Raw genomic sequence first — 20,216 nt, 5'->3', positions numbered from 1 at the left:
GCTTCAGGTCCTGAGTCTCTGTCAGTGGAGTTGAACTCTGCATGTTTAATGGGAAGCTGTTTTGTGCCTGGCCCTAGGCTCTGGTGATATTTCTGCCCTTGGAGCCAGGTGACAGCAAGAGTAATTCTATTCCCATTACCTAAGGGAAAGAAACAGACCAGCAGTGCTTAGCACGTTTCTGGCTAGGGTAGTGAAGTCTTCCTTTTGGGGGAGTCTTTAAAGTAAAAATGGAGGCATCTCCAAGGATGTGGGTATGGTTCCGCCTGAGCCCAGGATAGATCCTGACTGCCCCCGTGGCTCCCACACCTGGTTTTCCACCAGAGCTGCCTGGGGAGCAGGACCTGTTAAAATGAAGATCCCCAGGCTCCTGCAGAAGGCCTGGGCAGCGCCTCCAGCACAGCTGCCTGAGGGGAGGCAGCTTGACCCTCAACTGGGCACTCTGCACAGACGCTGACCCCACGCTGGTGGCTCCTGGGGGTGGACAGACATGACAATCCCAGAGAGAACAGCTCCCAGCGGACAGAGAACACTAAAGATGCCAAGCTGCTGGTACAGAAGCAGGCTGTCACCCTGAGACCATGACAGATTGAGGGTAGGAATCCGCATCCTCCTCTACCCCTCAAGAAGTGCTTTGGTTCATGTGAGGGCTTTTCTAAGAACACAAGTACATAGGAGAGTAAGGCAAGATTCTGGAGTGGCACAGACATTTAAAGCCAAAGGGCACACAGGAGCCTCACCAGCCTGGGCAGGGCAGGACAGGCCATCCACCCAGACCCTTAAGTCTCACATGACGGCTGTGTCAAGGTCAGTGCTATTGGAAAGTAGAGGGAAGGATTGGATCATGTCTCCACAGCCACTTTTGTGGACAAATCCCCTGGGAACTCTCAATAATGCAGGTTCCCTAACCCTCACCTCAGATCTCAATATTCTTGGGTCTGGACTGGAGCCCTGGGCGGCCAAGGACTGAAAGGACCAGGACTGTGTGGTCCACAGCCTGTGGACCAGGAGCCTGTGATTAATCTCAAGTATAAACCAGGAAGTACCTGTGGGCCTCTCCTTAGGTTGCTCTTTCCCAAACATGCTCAGAAGGGAAGAGCATGGTGTATTTTCTTACATTCTTCTGCGGACTAGAACCCATTTGATACAGTAAACAGAGTTGTATAAATACATATTTTTCCCTTTGGGACTCCATAAAGACAAATTTTGAAAGGGAAAAAAAAATGCAGCCTGTGAACACGTATTTTTCCAGAAATGGGCTGTGTGCAGAAAAGGTGCCTCCTCCCTCAGAGCTGCTCCAGGAGCCAGCTGAGTGCACACTGATGCCTGGCCAGAGGGAGGCCACTCAACCCTCCTCAGCATGCACACCCTGCTGTGTGATTCTGGGTCCTCACACACTGGACAGATAGAAACACCCCAGTTTTGTCCTTTCAGGCTGCTGACACCAATTACAGCCTGACAGGTTGCAGTGACTGCTCGTGGCTGCCCTGTGACAGCTCTACTTACGTGTGTGCAGGTAGGGGACAGGAGTATGACGACAGAGACAGTCACTTTGCTACGAGGAAGCCCATGGCAGACGTCAACCATCACTTTATTAAGGCTCAGCGTGGTCTGCCAGTGGGCGGGGGCTGAGTCATGCACTCCACAGACCCTGCTGCCATGGTCCACTTAGGGGTGCCCCTGAGGCAGAGGCTCTTTGAGATCCCAAGCCACAGCCTGCTGTGCTCCATGCACACTGACCTGCTGGATGGGGGTGTGTACAACTTGGGGGTCCCTAGCAGGGGTGCTCCTGCCCAGGGAGGGGTTGGCTCCAGCAGGCGCTGGGCTCTGGCAGAGGGAGTAGCAAGGAGGCACAGGAGGGCAGGGACATCTCCCCCACACCTCCCAGCCCTATGGCTTTGTTATCCTATTGCCACTTGAGCAGGAGTGGAGTGCCCCTCCCCAACCCCTCACTCGCTGCAGCCAAGTGCTACACTGTGAGGTGATAAAAGGAAAGCCCCCTGGGAACTGAAGGGCAGCTCTGTGCCTGAGATCTGGCCCCTCAGCTCCTCCCAGCGATGGGATGGTTCTCCAGCTGAGGCCGGTCACTCAGAAGTGGACTCGCAGCACGTCCTGGCTGGTGAATGGCTGCTGGCAGGCCGGGCAGGTCATGGGCAGGGAGTGCTGCTTCTCACCCAGGCAGGGTCGGCACAGGAGGTGGCCACAGGGAAGCTGGTACACCAGGTCCTTTTTGAAGTAGGGAGAAAACACTCTTTTGCAGGAGGCGCACTCGTGGCCCAGGATGCTCCCAGGCTGCTCTGGTAAATCAGGGAGGAAAACGGGCCAGGGTTAGGGAGAGCTGCTCCCTTGGTCCCACATGCACCATTGCAACAGCCTGGCTTCATTCCTCCTTAAGCCCACCTCCAGCCTATCTAAGAGAAGAGGGTGGCAGGGACCCAGGGAACCTGGGAACCTCCTCTCTGTCAATCTTTGACCAAATCTTGGAGCTACCATGAATGCTCAAGAAGAGCTGGCTTCTGAGGCCAGCAGGCAGGACAGGGCCCTTCCTCCTGGTCTCCTAGTAAGGTATACTTTCCCCCAAGAAGGGCTGCCAAGGCCAGAGCAAGGCACAAGCTCACTCTGCGACAAGAAAAGGCAAAAGTAGCAAATGGTTCGATGCACCAGGGTTGGGGCAGGTCAGCAGGGAGGGAGGTCACCAGAGGGCAGAACTGAGTCTGTCTGCTGGGCCTGCCTGCTGAGCCCTGCAGCCCCCTCCTGAGCCCTTAATCCCCTTCCTGTGCCACCCTGGCCCCTTGGGTAGGCTCTCCCTCCTTCCACGACTCCTGCAGAACCACCCTAAAAGAGGGGCACAGCAGGTAGCTCCTGCCACCCCGCCCTCCAAAAGCTGCACCCACAGTTCTTCCTTCCCTCATGGTCCTTGCCTAAAGAAGCTTCTCTTTCTCCCCCAGTCCACACCCCTCTGGAGAGGAGCAGGGGATGGGCTCACTTGTCCTCCTTGTGGTCCACTTTTCCATTCCTAGCCACTACTCTCTAGGGGAGCCCAAAGGCATCTCAAACCAAATTGCTTCAGAAATGCTTCTTAAACCCACCCCCTCCTTTCCACCCATTATCATTATCATAATCCATTTTCATTACCATAATCCAGGCCACTCTTGCTAACTCGTTCACTTTTCTCCAGTCTTGTCTTCTCAATCCATCCACAAAGCTGCCTCCAGTGACCCATGTATACCACCTGACCACCCATGCTTCTGCTTGACAACGCTTAGGGGCTCCCTACCACTTTCTGGGACAGTCAAGACTCCCTTGAACGGCCTGTCCACCCTCACCTCTCTTACCACACAGTCTCGTCCAGCAACTTCAAATTTTCTGCACATATTCTGCTGTTGCAGGCCTCCTGACTTTGTGCTTGCTGTTCCCACTGCTTGAATGCCCTTATCCTGACACTTGGCACAGACCATGCCCTTTCCAGGAAGCCATCCTCGGCTGCCCCTCTCCTGAGCTTGCAGAGCCTGTCAGCCCTTCGCATACCACCAAGTCACATGCCTGCTACCTCCCCCAGGCTTTTGGAAACCCCTAAGGGTAAGGACCACATCTGTGCCTCTCATCTGTTTATCTTCAGGGCAGCACAGTACCTCACATGTGCTCAATCAACATGTGATGAGAGGGGCTGACATCCACACAAAGTGACTGGGGACTAAGAAATGCAGCGCAGCTCCCAAGCCAGCTGGTGGGTAGGACTCACTCACTGAGCAGCCCAAGTCCTCACGGGGGGAGCACACACTGCAATGTGGTTTAAAGGGTCTGCCCTGCCTCAACATTCCTGAGTGCTGTAGCCAAGAAAGAGAGTGGCCTGGCCTTGGATGTTTTCTTTGCACCAAACATTAAGCAAGCTGAAAGTACCACTGATAACAGGAAGTGCTGAAGATGACACACTCAACCCCAAACCTCCCTTCACATTTACATAAAGTACCTCAGATGTCACATGGGAGACAGACTAGATTAGAAAAATTAAAAAGGAGAAACAAAAATCCACAGGAGAGAATAACTAACATTAGATTTTACACAGCAGAGAGTAGCCAAGCCCTAAATCCTCAGAAGTACTAAGGGTTAAGACTAAAGAAAGCCTTTCTTGTGAAGAGCTCAATTCCACAGGGAGCCCCTCAATTCCCCCTGGAAATGTAGGTCCACAGAGCTCCCAGAGATATGGCCCAGTGTCCTGCACAGTGCAAAGGTTCTAAGGAGTTGGATGGGGCCCATGTTACCCAAGCCAGTGCCTGGTCTCCAGGAAGTGCTGCTCCCTCTTGTGCCAAGCTGCTGGAGCTGTCCCCTGGTCAGCCGAGCCGTGAAGGAGGGCATGGAGCCAAGGGTGGATGCCAAGGCGATTTCCAAGCTTTGTGACAGCTTCTGCTCATGGGACACTGGACCTGTCAAGAGGTACACAGGCCACAACATCCAGAGACAGGTTCGGCAAAAGAGAAGAATAAGAGACAAGTCCTTTGAGGACTACAAAAATGGCAATTCCAACTTCGTATACACATAAATGTAAAGAAACTGCTTCCTAATGTCTATTAGTGGACTGTGATGACAGAACATCAGGAGTTACCGCCCTGGGAACCCTGACAGTTCCTACCCATCCCACATCCTTTCAGGGTTCATCAGCTCTGCCCAGCTTTTTTCCTCTTGGACAGATTGCCGAGCAGGTGTGAGCCTCCTTGTGGCTCAACTGCAGAACTGCACCCTGTTTTCTAAAAGCCTCCCTGCTGGCCAAGGACATGATCATACAGGACACGAAATGCCAGCTTTGAACTCCTGCTCCCTGCTCCCCTATTCCCTCCCCAGTGGCCTCATTCTTCTCTTTTCCCAACTCCTCCCTTCTGGAGCCCCCGCCACCCTGCAGGGCTGGTTGTCTCAGTAGTTGTTTGTGTCCTCTCTCTCCTGTTAGTACTAAGCAGAGTAACTAAGACTTCACTCTGACCACTCCACAATTTAGGGGACCTTCTGTGTGTGGTCAGCAGAAAGCCAAGCTATAGGAAGAGTGTGAATGGAAAAAGGGTAAGAGGACAGCTGCCCAAGAAAGGTCCCAGGGACCTGCCTGGTGGCAGAATTTTTAAGATTGCCCCAAAGAGGGTAGTGGAACATTTTGTCTACAGTTTGTAGGACATAGGACATCAGCTTAGGGCCTTGGAGGAGTACTAGTCAGGGTGATACTGTGTCACCAAGTCTGTCAAGGCCAACACCACTGAGACTTTCATGAACAGACATTGGGTTCTAAGGACCTTTCTCCTCGTCTCACCCCACTGCACCTCAGATGTTTCCAGGAGTGCTGGAGGTCATGTTAGCTAAAATTTACTCTCAAAAGCAGAGACACAGGCGTAACCATTAAGTGCACTATTTGCATAGCCTTTTAGAGAAAGACAGAAAATTAAAAGAATGATAAAATCTAAACAGACTAATTTTCATAAGGAGAAAGAAAAAGTTGTCAAAGAGCTATCCTCCAAAAGCACCAGGCACTGACAATCACTGGGAAATTCTACCAAATATATGAAGAGTAGATTATTCTAACACTATTAAGTGGTTCCACAGTACAGAAAAGGAAAAGTTCCAAATTCTTTTTATGGAGCAAAAAAATTCATTGATACCAAAATCTGACCAAAGATTGCATGTGTGTACACACTCCCATAGTCTAATCTCACTAATGAATGAAAAAACCCAAAATAAAACCCTAGCGAACAGAACCAAGCAGCACATTAAAAGAATCATGATCAAATAGAGTTTATTCCAGGAATGTAAGAATGGTTCAATATTATGAAACCTATTATGTACTTTATTACATTAAAAGATCTAAGGATGAAAAACCACAGTAGCATCTCCATTGATACTGAAAAGGCATTAGACAAAATTCAATCACCAATCTTGGATAAGAACACTCAATAAAATAGGAATCAATGTTGTGGAAGAGTTTCTGAAATGATTCTTGATGAACCTACCTCCTGATATTCATGCCCTTGGGTATCCCCTCTCTTTGAGTATGGGCTGGACTTAGGGAGTTGCTTCTAACAAATAGAATATATTGAAAGTGATGGGACATTACTTTGAAGATTAGGTTATAAAAGGCCATGATTTCCATCTTGTTTGCACACTCTCTAGAATGCACAGCTACCACACAGAGCAATGTCCAAAGGAGAGGCCCATATGGCAAGGAACTGAGGGGAGCTCCTAGCCAACGGCCAACAAGGAAGAGAGGCTTTTGTCCAACAATTCATCGAGGAACTGAACGCTGCAACAATCATGTGAGCAAGCCAGGAAGTAAATCCTTCCCCAGTTAAGCCCTGAGATGACTGCAGCCCTGACCAAATACTTTGGTAGCAGCCTTGAAAGACCCTGAAGCAGAGGACCCAGCCAAGCTATGCCCAGATTCCTGACACACAGAAGTTATGGGATAATGAATTTTTGCTGCTTTAAGCCAATAAGTTCTGGGGTAATTTGTTACATAACAATAGATAACTAATACTTCTTTAACACAATAAAAACAGATCTCTCTCAGCCTAAGAGCCAACATCAGGCTTATGCTGAGGCATTCACACTGAAGTAAGAACAAGACAGGGATGCTGTATTATTTGATATTGTGCCAGAGGAACCAACCAAAGCAGTTAGGAGCAAGAGAAAGAAAGAAGAGCTTAAAAAACATAAAAAAGAAGACTATAAAATTATCACTATGTCCATGTCATACGATTGCATAGGAGGCAGATGAAAAATTACTACAGACAAAATAATTTAGTAGATATTGGGGTACAAAGTTAATATAAAAAATCAATATATATTAAAAATCAAATATATATTTGTTTCATATATTTAAGTAAAAATCAGAAGGAGGGAGAAAAGACCCTGTTTAGAACATCATCAAAAAGGAAAAAACATCCAGGATTAAATTTACTATAAATGGGCAAATCCATATAAAGAACCTTAAAACCATGCAAGGACACAAAAGAAGACCTTAATGGAAACACATTGTATGGGAATAGTCAACATCATAAAGATATCAGTACTCTCTAGGTTCCTTTATAAATTTAATGCAATCCCAATTTTCATAAAATAGGGTTTTTGGTGAGGGGAAGACTAAACAAGGTGACTCTAAAAATTCCTACGGGAAAAAAACATAATAATAATCAAGGAAACTTTGTAAATGGGGGAGATGTTTCCTCTAGTACCCATTAAGGGGGATCTTGCAATTAACAGTTATAAAACATATTAGAAATCCACAAAAAGTAAGATAATATGTTACAGACACATGAATAAAGAGACCAACAAACAGAATATCTAGAAATATTTAAATACACACAGGAATTTAGTATATGCTATATGTGGCATATCAGATCAATGGAAGAAAGAAGGACTAATCAATAAATGAGTACATGGGTAGCCATCTGGAAAAATGTTAAGATGGATCCATACCTTATACCATTCCAAATGGATCAAAGACTTAAATTTTATTTTATTTTTATTTTTATTTTTTTAATTTTTTTTTATTTTTATTTTTGTCTTTGTCATGACCGGCACTCAGCCAGTGAGTGCACCGGCCAGTCCCATATAGGATCCGAACCTGCGGCAGAAGCGTTGCCGTGCTCCCAGCGCCGCACTCTCCCGAGTGCGCCACGGGCTCGGCCCAAAGACTTAAATTTTAAAAAATAATAATCAAATTACAAAAATACTAAAAGAAAACATGAGAGGCTTCTTTGGATGTGTAAAGTCTTTCTAATAAAATGCCTGAAGCTATCTAAAAATAAAAATTAAAAAAAAAAAAGATAAATTTGACTCCCTAAAAAAGAACCCAGATGGCCAAAAATATGATAAGCCCTGCCTCCACCAAAAAACAAACAACAAACTGGGAAAATATGTTTTTAGTTTATATCACAGTCAAAGGGCTAATCTTCATAATATATAAAGAGCTCCTAGAAACTATTAAGAAAAAGACCAACAACTAACAAAATGGTCAAAGGTAATGGACAGTTCATAGAAAAGGAAACACAAAGGGTTTTTTATTACATGAGAAGATGCTCAACCTCATGAATAATAGGAGATATGAAAACTAAAACAATACATCATTTTTAACCTATCAATCACTTGATAACACATTGTGTTAGTACAGCTATGAAGAATCACACACATTGCTGGTGGGATACCCATATCTATCCAATTTACAGAAGAATATATCCTTTGACCTAGAAATCCCAATTCTATGATGGTGTCCTATAGAGATACTTGCACAGGTATAAAATTATACATACAAGGTTAATTCTTGGCAGTGTTATTGTAATAGCAAAAAATTAGAAACAACTTAACTGCCCAGGAGGACAGGGTAAAAAGTAACTGTTTCACTCTCTGTGTGCACAATTTTTAAACTGTACAAATACATTGTTTTTTAAAAATGAGCAGTAAGGTTAGATTCAGTTAAAATGGCACAGTGATTGTGTAAAAATTTTTTATGAAATCAACCTTAAAACTCCTACCTAATCTTAGATTCCAAAAATGACTAACCTTTATTTTGACTGAATTTTACAGTTAAAAGATCTTACTAATTTTGCTCTGTTCTCTAAGTTTTAAAACAATCTTCGCCCTAAACCATTTACTCTGGCCTGAAGATGAATGTTTTAATTGAGGCACCAGGATTTCTGCTCAGGCTTTCCTCAGTTGAGAAGATATTTTTTATTTACATTTCTTTTCCTCCTGTCTTACTAGAATTAAACATATTGCTTGTCAATCTTATGCGGAACAAATGAAAATCACAATGGTCTTTCATTCAGGGCCTCGGGGTGTGAACATGAACATGAATGTGGGGTCAGCAGAACAAAGGCCCCCAAATCTGAGCCCAGTGAAAGAGGAAACACGTGAAGGGTGAGTGGGAGTGACTGGGGAGAAGAGCTAGGCTCAAGCAAAGCCACGTGGCTGACTGAACACGTTCAGCTGCAGAGGTCACCAAGTGAACCAGGGCTGCTCGCCTCAGGAGATGGCAGCATCACTGGCAGTACCCCAGGGAAGAGGCAGGAAGCCAGGACGCTTAAACCTCACACTACAGAATGTTGCAATTCATCTGCACTTTTACTGACCACACTTCCTGCAGTGTGGCTTTTCTCTTCAGGAACTCTTTCCTGAAAGGAGGGCCTATGATGTAGTACTTTTTCCCTTTTCCGGGTGCTAGTGGCACCTGATGGTGAGGTGCGACAGGGAGGACCTCAATGTGCTTCCATCAGCACACATCTGTGAAAGTTAGAAACAACACCCAAAGGAGCCCACTGATATTTGAGCAACTGTAAAGAAGGAACCAGAAGAAAGACATGGTCTGTTTTGAGGGGCTGGTGTCTTTCCTCCCAGCCGCTCTGACCCGAGGCTTCAGGCCCAGAAAAAGTGCTGACCTGGCCAGGCCACGTAAAGGGAGCCCAAGGAAGGCACAACTACCAGTGGAACTATCATCAGAGGGGCAAACAAAACATGCAGACTGAAGCCCCGGAACAGACAAGGAGAATACACAGGAGCCCTGCAAGGCCTCCAGGTTTCCTCCGGTCTGAAGACAAAGCTGAGGGCCCACAACGAGAACTGAGAGGAAGAAGCGCAGGCACTGGCCTGAGGGACTTAAGCTGGCAAAGCATAAAGCCAAGAGCAACAGTGCTGAGTGCCACCTGGGAAAAGTGGGGATGAGAATAGGCCACGGACACAGGACAGTGAATTACCTGTTGAGCAGTCCATGTGTGTAAGGCTGAGCTCACTGGTGGCTTTCATTTTCTTAGCAGTGTGCTCTGAGGTAGTAGGTAAAACCAGAGGGCTTGTGGTAGAAAAAGAGGAAGCATCTTCACCAAGGCCACTGTCTGAGGCAGGTGCAGGCTGCTCCATCTTCCTTTTCCGAGAGGGCAGAGCAATGGAAGAAGGGGTCACTGCCAGTGTAGTCTGTGCTCTGCCAAGCAGAGGGCAGCCAGGTATGGAGTGCTGGAGCAGGAAATGGTCGATCCGGGCCTTGAGGGAGGGGTGAGGCAGGGGCTGGGAGTGTGGAGTAAAGGCTACCCCCGTAAAAGGGTCGCTGGGCACTCGGCCCCATGCAGCTTCACTGCGGTTACACTTCTCCAGCGTGCTCTGGTCGATGACCTTGCCGGAGGGCAGCAGCATGGGACAAAGCATAATCTCCAGGGTGATGGGATCCAGGAACTCCTCAGGCACATCCTGAATCACCTCAGCCAGCTCCTGCAGGTTGGTGGGAGCCTGCTGGCCCTCAGACTGGCCACCGGGGTCACAGTCACTCTCCATGGGCAAGGCTGGGACCTGCAGAGCCAGGTCCTGCGGCATTCTCTCAGAGGCAACCAGCAGGACGCCATCTATCACCTCCCGAGAGCAGGTCTTGGCCGGCTGACCCCACACTTCCAACCGCTTGATGCAAGGGATACCGCTGCCTGTCACGTGGGTAATACAGATCTTGAGATGGGCCACGTGGCTAAGGGAAAGAGCTCCTTTATTCCAGAGCTCCTGGGCCACAACAGCAGGGGAGGGGAGCATGACTTCCACTGGGCCAAAAGGTGGCCTGGCCTTGAAGCCCCTGTGGCTAAACACCACTTGGCTCTGGTTTTTCAGTAAGACTTTGCCCACCAAGGTGAATGCCTCCTTGTTGGGGATAGATGGCTCGGCCAGGCCTGGGGTCCAGCACTCAGGCACACTCCAAGATGTTCTGCTGGTTAAGGCAGAAGTGTACATTTCCAAGCCAGTGACATTCTGGCCTCCCCCAGGTGTGAGGTCTATGTTAATCCTACAGATTTCCACATTAAAGGGAAAGGAAACTGTCACATAGACTGGTGGCTTAATAAAATACTCTGTCCTGAAACCATGACTTCTCTTTGTGAGGTCTTCAGAGATGAGATTTTCTACTTCATAACCATCAGCTGATATCTATGACAAATATGAGATACGTTGATCCAAATCAAGACAACTAGTTTTCAAGAACTTGTCACTTCTAAGAAAACTCTTTAAAGGAAGTCTGAAGTTCTCCATTTTAAAATTTTCTCTATTAAACTGAATTGTCCCAGGTTTTTTTGCAAGCACCCCAAATCAGGTCAAAGGTTGAGGGCAACCGTGTCCCCAAGTACTGCCCAAACTTAAAAATATGAACAAAACCCACCCACCCGAACCAAAAATCCCTTCAAAATAACATCTCTGTGAAAAGAGGGCAGGATATACTAGTGGTTTTTTATTTCAGAGTATAAAAATATGCAGATTTAAGGGAAGACAAAAATGTCATTAAAGTTCTCAATTCTGTATTTGTATTTTAACAGTTTTCCTAGGGAGGCGTAACAAACAAGCTTCTTGTAAATCTATCAATGATGAAACTTGGTAAAAAAATGTGTGCACAGGAACAAGGACCACAAAAGACTACAGGAAATTGAAACAGTGAATGTGCTGCGGGTGGGATTTGTAACTTCTTCCCCTTCTAATATTTCTAATATTTGTTAGAACCAATGGAAATTTTTAAGGTATTTTTTTCTGAAGGAGTCAGCCTAACAACCTAGGAATTTGAAATAGTATTCTATGTGCAGAAACTCCGAATTAGGGAAGGGGTTCAATCTTTCCCTTGGTGTTTCCTTATTTCCTCCTCTGTACCGTGAATAGATACCCTCCTTTGCATAGGGGAAGAAAGCTTTAATTCAAATAATAAATAACAAATAATTCAAATAACAAATACAAGCCATTACTTCTAGCATTAGAAATTATCAAGAAGTAAAGACAGTATTTCTACCTTTGCTATGCCTTTGAGTGGAAATGAAATTGATCATCAAAGAGGGAAAAGGATAATGAATAAGACCTTGCACAAAATGAGTCACAGCTTCCCTCATAACGGTGCTGCATGATTCTAGAGGTGAGCCTGACCCATGCTCACCTAAATACCAGCTGACAGAATCTAAAAATACTGAGAGTCTAAGTACAGGAAGCCTTGGTGTTATAACACCAAAGTCAAGGGTTTGAATGCCCTTACCAGCTAGCCACCAAAAAAAACCCACAAAGTACAGTAAGCCTGAACCAAGTTCACATATGCAAGGCAGGAATGGGGAAGAACATGCAAAATAAATATCATATATTTATGTGTATATGTGTATATATTTGTTTTGTTTACCTTGTTGCAGTGAATTCTTGGTCTGAACTGTGGGAGGCAAAGATTTATTACCATCTTTGTGGCTGAAAGGATAGCTTCCAAGCATCAGAAACAGCCTTAAATAAAAAATAAAACTTGGTATTAGACAAGTTAAAATTCAATTCTAAACTTTCAGAAGTTGATTCCTAAGAGAAGAGAATCAAACAGGATAACAACAAAAACTTTCACACACACACTCTAGTCTCACTCTCCTTGTATCCCTACATATGACACTGGGGAAAAATTAGTCACTAAAAAATTATGGAGGTTTCTATTGCAGACTCAATAGGCTGGCAAAGACTACTAGTTCTCTGGCTGACAGCTGTTTCAAAGACCCAAAAGAGGCAAGGCCTATCAGCTCTGCAGGGGGCTGCCCACAGGAAAAAGAGATGGCCCAAAGTGGCTGAACTCAGAGAAAGAACAGAGGGTTTAGATTGGAAACAGTCACAGAAAATAATCATAGTGGTACTGGGCATCTCTGTCATTTAACACTTGTCAATGCAATTATGTTTTCTTATTAACACAAAAACAATTAGAAAAGTCAAAAACATCATTATCGAGAAAAAGAAAATCTTAGGGTCAGAAAGCACCTTAAAAGGAATCGAATCCAAGCCAATAGCTTTTAGTACTCTCTGTAGAGAAGCAGTGATGCCATTAAAAACAAGCCTGCCCCTGGCAGGCCTCTTCAATGGATCTGAACTCCTTGGGTGAGGCCAGCCAGCCATTCTGTGCTTTTGCATCTGGCAGACCAGGACTTGAAAACTCTGTTAGCCCAATAGAGACAGGGTCATCCTCTGGGAGCTCTTTGTTGCGATGATCAGTAGGTGTCACCTGCATAGGCCAGGCACGTTTCCTGCAATGTTTGAGTGGGCAGTGACTGTACAATGAAGATACAGCACGGGACTTGTAAATGTCTATTATCTCAGCTTTGCCCCTAACTCAGTTTTACATATGAACACAAAGTATTTTTTAATGTAGTTTTCATATATGCTGAATTTTCTCAGACGGGAACTTCCATATAAGCTGTAGGAAGATCATATTCTGTTTTGTTCAGACTTCACCCAGAGGTATTCACCATTTCTGAAAATCACATCTCCGAGACCAATGCTATACACTTGTTATCAGTCTGCGTTTGTTAGCAGTCTGCATTCAGGTGATCCTACATGTTGGTGAAAGCTTCTGATTACTTCTTTATGTCTTCTAGTATGCTCATACCCAAATATTACACACAAGAACAAATTTTATTAATACACTTTGGAATTGCTCCTTTATTAGGGCATTTTGTGTGTGTTTGCACATGTGCATATACCTACACACATATTTTGGGGGTTTTTTGGTTTTACAAATAATGTATGTGGGCAGGTTTTTTATCTTTGATTTTAAATTCAAGATGGTAGAGGCCGGCCCCATGGCTCACTCGGGAGAGTGTGGTGCTGATAACACCAAGGCCACGGGTTCGGAGCCTATATAATGATAGCCAGTTAGCTCACTGGCTGAGCGTGGTGCTGACAACACCAAGCCAAGGGTTAAGATCCCCTTACCGGTCATCACTATAAAAAATAAAAATAAATAAAATAAATAAATTCAAGATGGTAGAAGAAACATCACAAAGTATTTAAAGAAGGAGATGAATCTGATGGGGTGGAAAACCCCTGGCCTAAAGTCTCCTGGATTTTGTGAGACTGTGTTGAAACTCCTAGTGCTTCCCCCTTCGAGGCATACATGCTGCCATCTCTTGCTGGAATCTGGCTTGGAATCAAAATGGGCTAATTTTCAGAAATTCCTTTTTTGAAGCCTGGCCCGTTAGCTCAGTTGCTTAGAGTGCAGCCTTATAACACCAAGGTCACAAGATCCCCATATTGGTCTAGCCACCAAAAAAAAAAAGCTCTGCAGAATTCCTTTTTTGAAAGATTGTATTAACAATATCTCCAGTCTTCTGACACCTTTCTTGTTCTCCACAATAAGTCAAAAATGAATGAAGTGTCTGAGGAATTACATCTGCAAATGTTCTCAGAACCCCTGTATGGACCTCCTCTTGGTCAGGAAACTTTGCAACTCATTTAGAGCAGTATTTCCCTCAACTGACCTGCCCAACTAGGGCAGTGGCTTCTTGTTGGTTTGTGTCAAATGTAAAATTAAACCACTTGAATACATAAGTATTAAAGTAAATATATGGCCAAGGAAGCAAAACATTTCTCCTTGGAAAGGCAAGCCTGAGATGCCGAAGGAAAGTAGATACTATGACACTGACATAGACAGTGACACAATACATATGCACGTGCAGAGCTGGGCGGGCCTCGGCAAACCAGTGAGGTTAGCAAACTTGGGTTTCAGAGGATTTTCTTTTCACTGCCCCAGGCACTGCTCTCCTCCCCTCTTGGCCCTGATAGAATGGGGCTTTAGTAAGAAAAACCAGAGATAGAAACTCTGTTGTTATAGTATCAAAATGCTGAGATGAGGTTAATACTAGTAAGATAAAGGTAGAACTAGTCTGCAAGCATCCCTACCCCCACAGGCTACATCTAAGCCCTTTTTCTCTCTGGCTTTCAGGGGTATAAAAAAAAAAAAAAAGAAAAAAAAAATTCTGACAGAGGTAACAATGTTAACTGCTTGCAGCATTGATTTGATTTTGCTAACATTTACATTCTTCCTGTCTATCTCACTGTTTTCTTCCTGCATATTTCACACTGTGATCTTTTAACTTTGATTTATTCTACATATCATGAATTTCTCTGAGGACCTAAATGCCAGGACCAGAAGCAAGTGGGGCAGGGGTCTTCCTGGAGCCATGACAAACAGCTTTCCTGTGAGTATGAAGCAAAACAGAAGCCTTGGAAAGTTATCTGGTATCCAACTCAGAAGTAAATGGGAGCATGAGACAAAGTTTCCCAGATGCGACTGTCCTCAGAACAGCTGCCTTTTTTGCCTTTAACTCATGGCTCAGCTACCACCAGATACCTGCTTCTGTGGTTGGACTTGAGAGATTACAAGGATGAGAAGGACAAGGCTGACCAAAGGGCTTTCAAACTTTTGCTATCTATAACTTTTAAAGATTCCACCTCAAATATCTGAAAGAAGGGACTGGCCAGTTAGCTCATTTGCGAGAGCATGGTGCTGGTAACACCAGGTCACAGGTTCAGATCCCCATCCCGGCCAGCTGCCAAAAAAAAAAAAAGGCATCTTAAGGGAGACAATCTGACTCGTTTCTCCAATCAGTGAGCTCATTTAAGAGGTTTTATCTGCACTTAAACAATCCTCACAATAACCCTAAGGTGGGCACTAGTATCCTTATTCGGCAGATGAAGAAACTGAGGCTCAAACAGAGGTTAAGGTGGGATTCAGATTACAAACCTTCCTTAGCCACTCTGGTCATTGACTACTTGGACACCATATGTCTTGAAGGATTTACCAGGAAGTTATATAGCTTAAAATTAGATGTTCTATGGATATCTCACAACTTTTTTTTCTTTTACTTAGGTCAATGTTTGATATCATTCATTTAAAAACAATTCTTCCAGATGTAAAATTAACATGGCTATGTTGTACAATGGAGAAATGTGGAAACCTTGACTGCTTTTTCCAAATATGTTGGATCAGGCCTCAAGTTGTTTTTTAAGGAAAAGCTAGGTCCTGCCCATAGCTACTTCCTCTTCCCACCTCCATGTGGAAGTAAGCTAGCTTTCTTTCAAGCATCTCAACCCTCATCAGACCCTGTCAACTGCACTAGTCAACTATTAAAGCATTTGCATTTCCACCTGACCAGACACAGACTTGCTCTCTCTCCATAGCACTTACCAAAATGTAATCTGAGAGATACTTACAGAGACTGTTCAGTTACCCCTGTTAAATTCTCTTTAGTGCCAGCCTAAGTGGCACCTCTTGCCTACTGCCTAGCATCCCTGATAGCTGCTGCAGATCACATCCTATACTACCATCTGACAGATTTCTTAGCAGTTTGGATCCTTGGCTGTAGCAAAAATAAATGTGACACACTGATAAAAATTCAGTGGCCAATCTGTGAAGATTCACAGGACACTAGGGTGGCAGGACACGTCAGTTGAGAACTACAGTTTAAGTCTCTAAAGTATATCACTCCATTGAGCTGACCCTGAGAAAAGTGTACTAGACCATTCTCATGGGCATCCTAACCACAACCATCTCCGCACTCCTGCCCCACACTGCAATACTCTTTACCAACTGTTCATTGGCACTTTGTGGCCTACTACCAAAGGACTTTATAAGAAACAGCTCTATAAGGTTGGTTGTTGTTTTTTAGGTTGTCACAATAATCATTGTCTATTCTATCTTCTTTTTGAGCCCCATGAGAAAATTTTCTCCTTGGTCTCAATACTAGAATAGTTGTTTCTCCCAAGCAACACAATCTTTTATGGTAGGAACATGGGTCATATTCCTTCTTTACTTTGGCTGCTAGAAAGCTCAGAGTAAAATCTGTGGCCTAACACACAAATTTCTCTTTGACTGAATTCTTTACTTATTTTTATATCATAGCATATATTATGAAAGCTACCTCAAAATCATTTTGGAACAGGATGGGGTATAAATAAATAATAAATCATTCTTCTTACAGTGGACATTTAGGTTGTTTGCAACTTTCTACTCTTATGATATTAGGATAAAAATCTTAAATAGATTTTTGTGGGTTTTTTATCCTTTTGGTCTTATACAATTTTGACTTTTTACTTAAGGGTCCTACATGCTTACTGTTGAGATTGCTATTATTAATAGGATCTTCATACTCCATTAATTTTTCTAACCAGTTATTACTATATATAGGAAAGCTTTTTACTTTGGTATCTACTTATTTATATATTCAACTGTCTTGTTGAACTTATTGATTTTAATCGATTTTCAGTTAGTTTTATGAGGGTTTTTATAATCCTGTCATCTCAATAATAGTGAGAATTCCGGGCCGGCCCCGTGACTCACTTGGGAGAGTGTAGCACTGGTAGCGCCGAGACCGCAGGTTAGGGTCCTATATAGGGATGGCCGGTGCACTCACTGGCTGAGTGTGGTGCAGGCAACACTGTGCCAAGGGTTGTGATTCCCTTACTGGTCAGAAAAAAAAATAATAATAGTGAGAATTCCTTTTTTTTTTTGGTGGCTGGCTGGTACAGGGATCAAACCCTGGACCTTGATGTTTTCAACACCAGGCTTTAAACAATTAAGCTAACCAACCAGCCCTGTAACTCATTTCTGTCTCTCATTTTACCTCATTAGCTAGAACTTCCAGAATTATATGAAACAATAACAGAGTTGCTATCCTTCTTTGTTCCCATTAGAAAATGTGTCTTTCAAAATAATGCTGATTGTTAGATTGAAATATTATTTTCATGTTAATAAAGCATTCTAATTTTCAGTTTTTTGAAAATCAGGAATATGCTCTGAATTCTGATTTTTCTCCTTATATTTTTTATTATTTATCTTATCTGACAGACTAATGAGATAATAATGACACATTCTTCTAATTTTAAACCATACTTTTATTCCCAAGATAGGCTCTATTTGGTTGTGGCAGATTGTTCTTTAAATATACTACTGAATTTGATTTGCTTATATTAAATTTTAGACAGGATATTATCACATACTCACATGACATTTACAAGCCCTGTGCTAGGCACTGAAGTGTAGAGATAAAAATGAAATGGTCAGGGGCCGAGCCCGTGGCGCACTTGGTAGCGTGCGGCGCTGGGAGCGTGGCGACGCTCCCGCTGCGGGTTCGGATCCTATATGGGAATGACCGGTGCACTCACTGAGTGCCGGTCACAAAAACGACAAAAAAATAAATAAATAAATAAATAAATAAATAAAAGCCTTAAAAAAAAAAAAAAAAAATGAAATGGTCAGGTGGTGGAACTTCTGTATTACACTGAAATGGTAGATATATAACATTATGCATTTGTCAAAGCCCACAGAATTATATAATACAAAGAGTGAACCTTAATGTAAACTATTGACATTAGTTAATAATGCATGAATATTGTCTCATCAATTATAACAAATGTATCACACTAATGCAAAATGTTAATAACAGGGGAAACTGTATGCAGGAGAGAAGGGGTATATGGGAACTCTGTATTATATTCTCAATTTTTCTGTAAATGTAAAACTGCTCTAAAATATAAGGTCTACTAATGACAACAATAAAATGGGGGGAAAAGCAACTGAAAACAAATCAGGACTGGAGATCAAATTCAAATATGCAAATTGAAACAAGTGACTATGTTATTACAAAATAAGAGTGGCAAACCCTGTTATAAAAATCTTACAAATGACAGCATCTGTTTCTTTGGGAAACAGTGATTCCCAATCACTAGGATTCTATAGGGCTCTGGTTGCCATCAAGATCTTTAACTGGCATGATCTTATCATCCTTCTGATTCCTACACCATGATCTTCTAAGGTCAAGTGCCTCCTGCCTTGATGCTTAATCCAGAAATAAATAAATAAATAATGGCTTAACACCTGAAAATGCAAGCAGCCTAGTCCAGGAAGACTGTCTCCACAGGCCTGCTGAAGAAACAGCCGTGTAACCTGAACTCATTGCAAGCGCTGTCCACTAAATACTTACAAATTATAGCCTTCTTCTCCAAATATGGCATCTCAGTACAAAAAAGACTAGGTCTGAGTATAAACTGGGGACTAAAGATCATGGCTAAAGTGCCCTGCAGTTCAGAAGTAGCTTGGAGCCAGATAATGGTACTGTAAGATAGCAATACAGGTTCATAAGCAGATAACACATTAGTCAATTTTAATTAAAGATATATTTTTCTTTTTATGACAAAATATTTCACTTAAAAATATAAAGAATATGGAATGTAATACACTCTTGTACCCACCACCTAGATTTAGCAAATGTTAACATTTTGCTGTGTTTGCTTCTGATTTCAGTGTTAAAAGCAAAATTTAAAAGATATAAACAAAAACTAACACTCATCCTATTTCCTCTTCCTTTCTAGCAAGAGGTAAGCACTATCTGAAGTCACCTGTCATTCAAATGACTATAGGTATGCATGTATCCATAAACAACATACAGTAGTTTTATGTATTTTAATGCACCTTAATGATAACATACTGTGTGTGATCTTGCAACTTGCTTTTCCATTAAGCATTATATTAAGGTTTTCCATATTGAAATGTTTATATTTAGTTCATCTGTCTTAACTTCCTCATAGTATTAAATTGCATGTCTAAAACGGAGTTTGTTTCTCCATTGCTCTATTACTTACGAAGTTTATAATTCTTTACTCTGAAAAAAAATGCAGCAACAAATATTTTCTTCAAGTCTTCTTTTTGGGGGGAAAAAAAAAAAAAAGAATGTTTCTGTCCTCAAGTATTGAGGCAATAAAGACTTCCTTCCAACAGTGATGATAGAATATAAAGGTTTGTAACACAGCTTTCTGCAGACGACATTCAGACTGGGGAAGGATGGTCTAAATCAATGTTTTTCAATTTGCAGTTTTTGAAATCAAGTTATGAATGGAAGAAAAGAAACATTAACTAGAAAAGAATGTAAAATATCAAAGTGCATATAGTATGGGTATTATGTCATGAAACTTTTGTTTCAGTTTTATACAAATACATTTAACAAGGGCATATATTTAATTTTCACTGTGGCTCTTAAATATTTTTTTGAAAAAATTGGCCAAAAGCATACTCAGAACTCAAAGAATTCACAGGAGTAACATTTGAACTAGGGCACATGAACTAGGGCTCATGGACAACCCTGAAGAGGGACAGATACCACCTACTAATGGGACAACAGACTATATACATGCTAGACTGTAGGAGCCAAGAGGTGAGATCAGGAACAAAAGGGGAAGAGCCCTAGGGAGAGGGAACAGGAAGAGTTAAGGCATAGAAGGACAGTGTGAGGCAGAATCAAGAAATGTTGAATATGCCACTGAGCTAGAGGTGGGAAAGAAGGTAGGGCTGAGAAGGCAGATCAGATGGGGAAGGCCTTGAATGTCATGCCAGGGGGCTTCGACTACTTCACCTGGTGGGCTGAGGTAGTGTTTCTTCAAACTGCAGTTCAAGA

The 20,216-nt window shown here is 43.1% G+C and overlaps 1 protein-coding gene across 5 annotated transcripts in view; it reads right to left on the bottom strand.

Moving 5' to 3' along the window:
• Window positions 1–1,586: 1,586 nt before the first annotated feature.
• The window catches only part of UBOX5 (U-box domain containing 5), a 41,304-nt gene continuing 22,674 nt past the window's right edge, over window positions 1,587–20,216 (bottom strand). For 2 of the 5 annotated variants that reach the window (XM_063102958.1, XM_063102964.1), the window contains exons 2-5: window positions 12,143–12,237; window positions 9,723–10,923; window positions 4,260–4,421; window positions 1,587–2,294 (exon numbers count right to left, since the gene is read on the bottom strand). In XM_063102958.1, coding sequence (XP_062959028.1) covers window positions 2,086–2,294; window positions 4,260–4,421; window positions 9,723–10,923; window positions 12,143–12,196 — 1,626 coding nt within the window. In that variant the 5' untranslated portion in view covers window positions 12,197–12,237 and the 3' untranslated portion in view covers window positions 1,587–2,085. The remainder of the gene's footprint in view (window positions 2,295–4,259; window positions 4,422–9,722; window positions 10,924–12,142; window positions 12,238–20,216) is intronic. The other 3 variants (XM_063102982.1, XM_063102966.1, XM_063102973.1) reach the window with 3 other exon arrangements.

This window comes from Cynocephalus volans, chromosome 1 (assembly GCF_027409185.1).
Source record: "Cynocephalus volans isolate mCynVol1 chromosome 1, mCynVol1.pri, whole genome shotgun sequence".
NCBI classification, from domain to species: Eukaryota; Metazoa; Chordata; class Mammalia; order Dermoptera; family Cynocephalidae; genus Cynocephalus; species Cynocephalus volans.
Note: the sequence above shows the minus strand (reverse complement) of the source record. Positions and strands in the feature narration are given on the sequence as shown.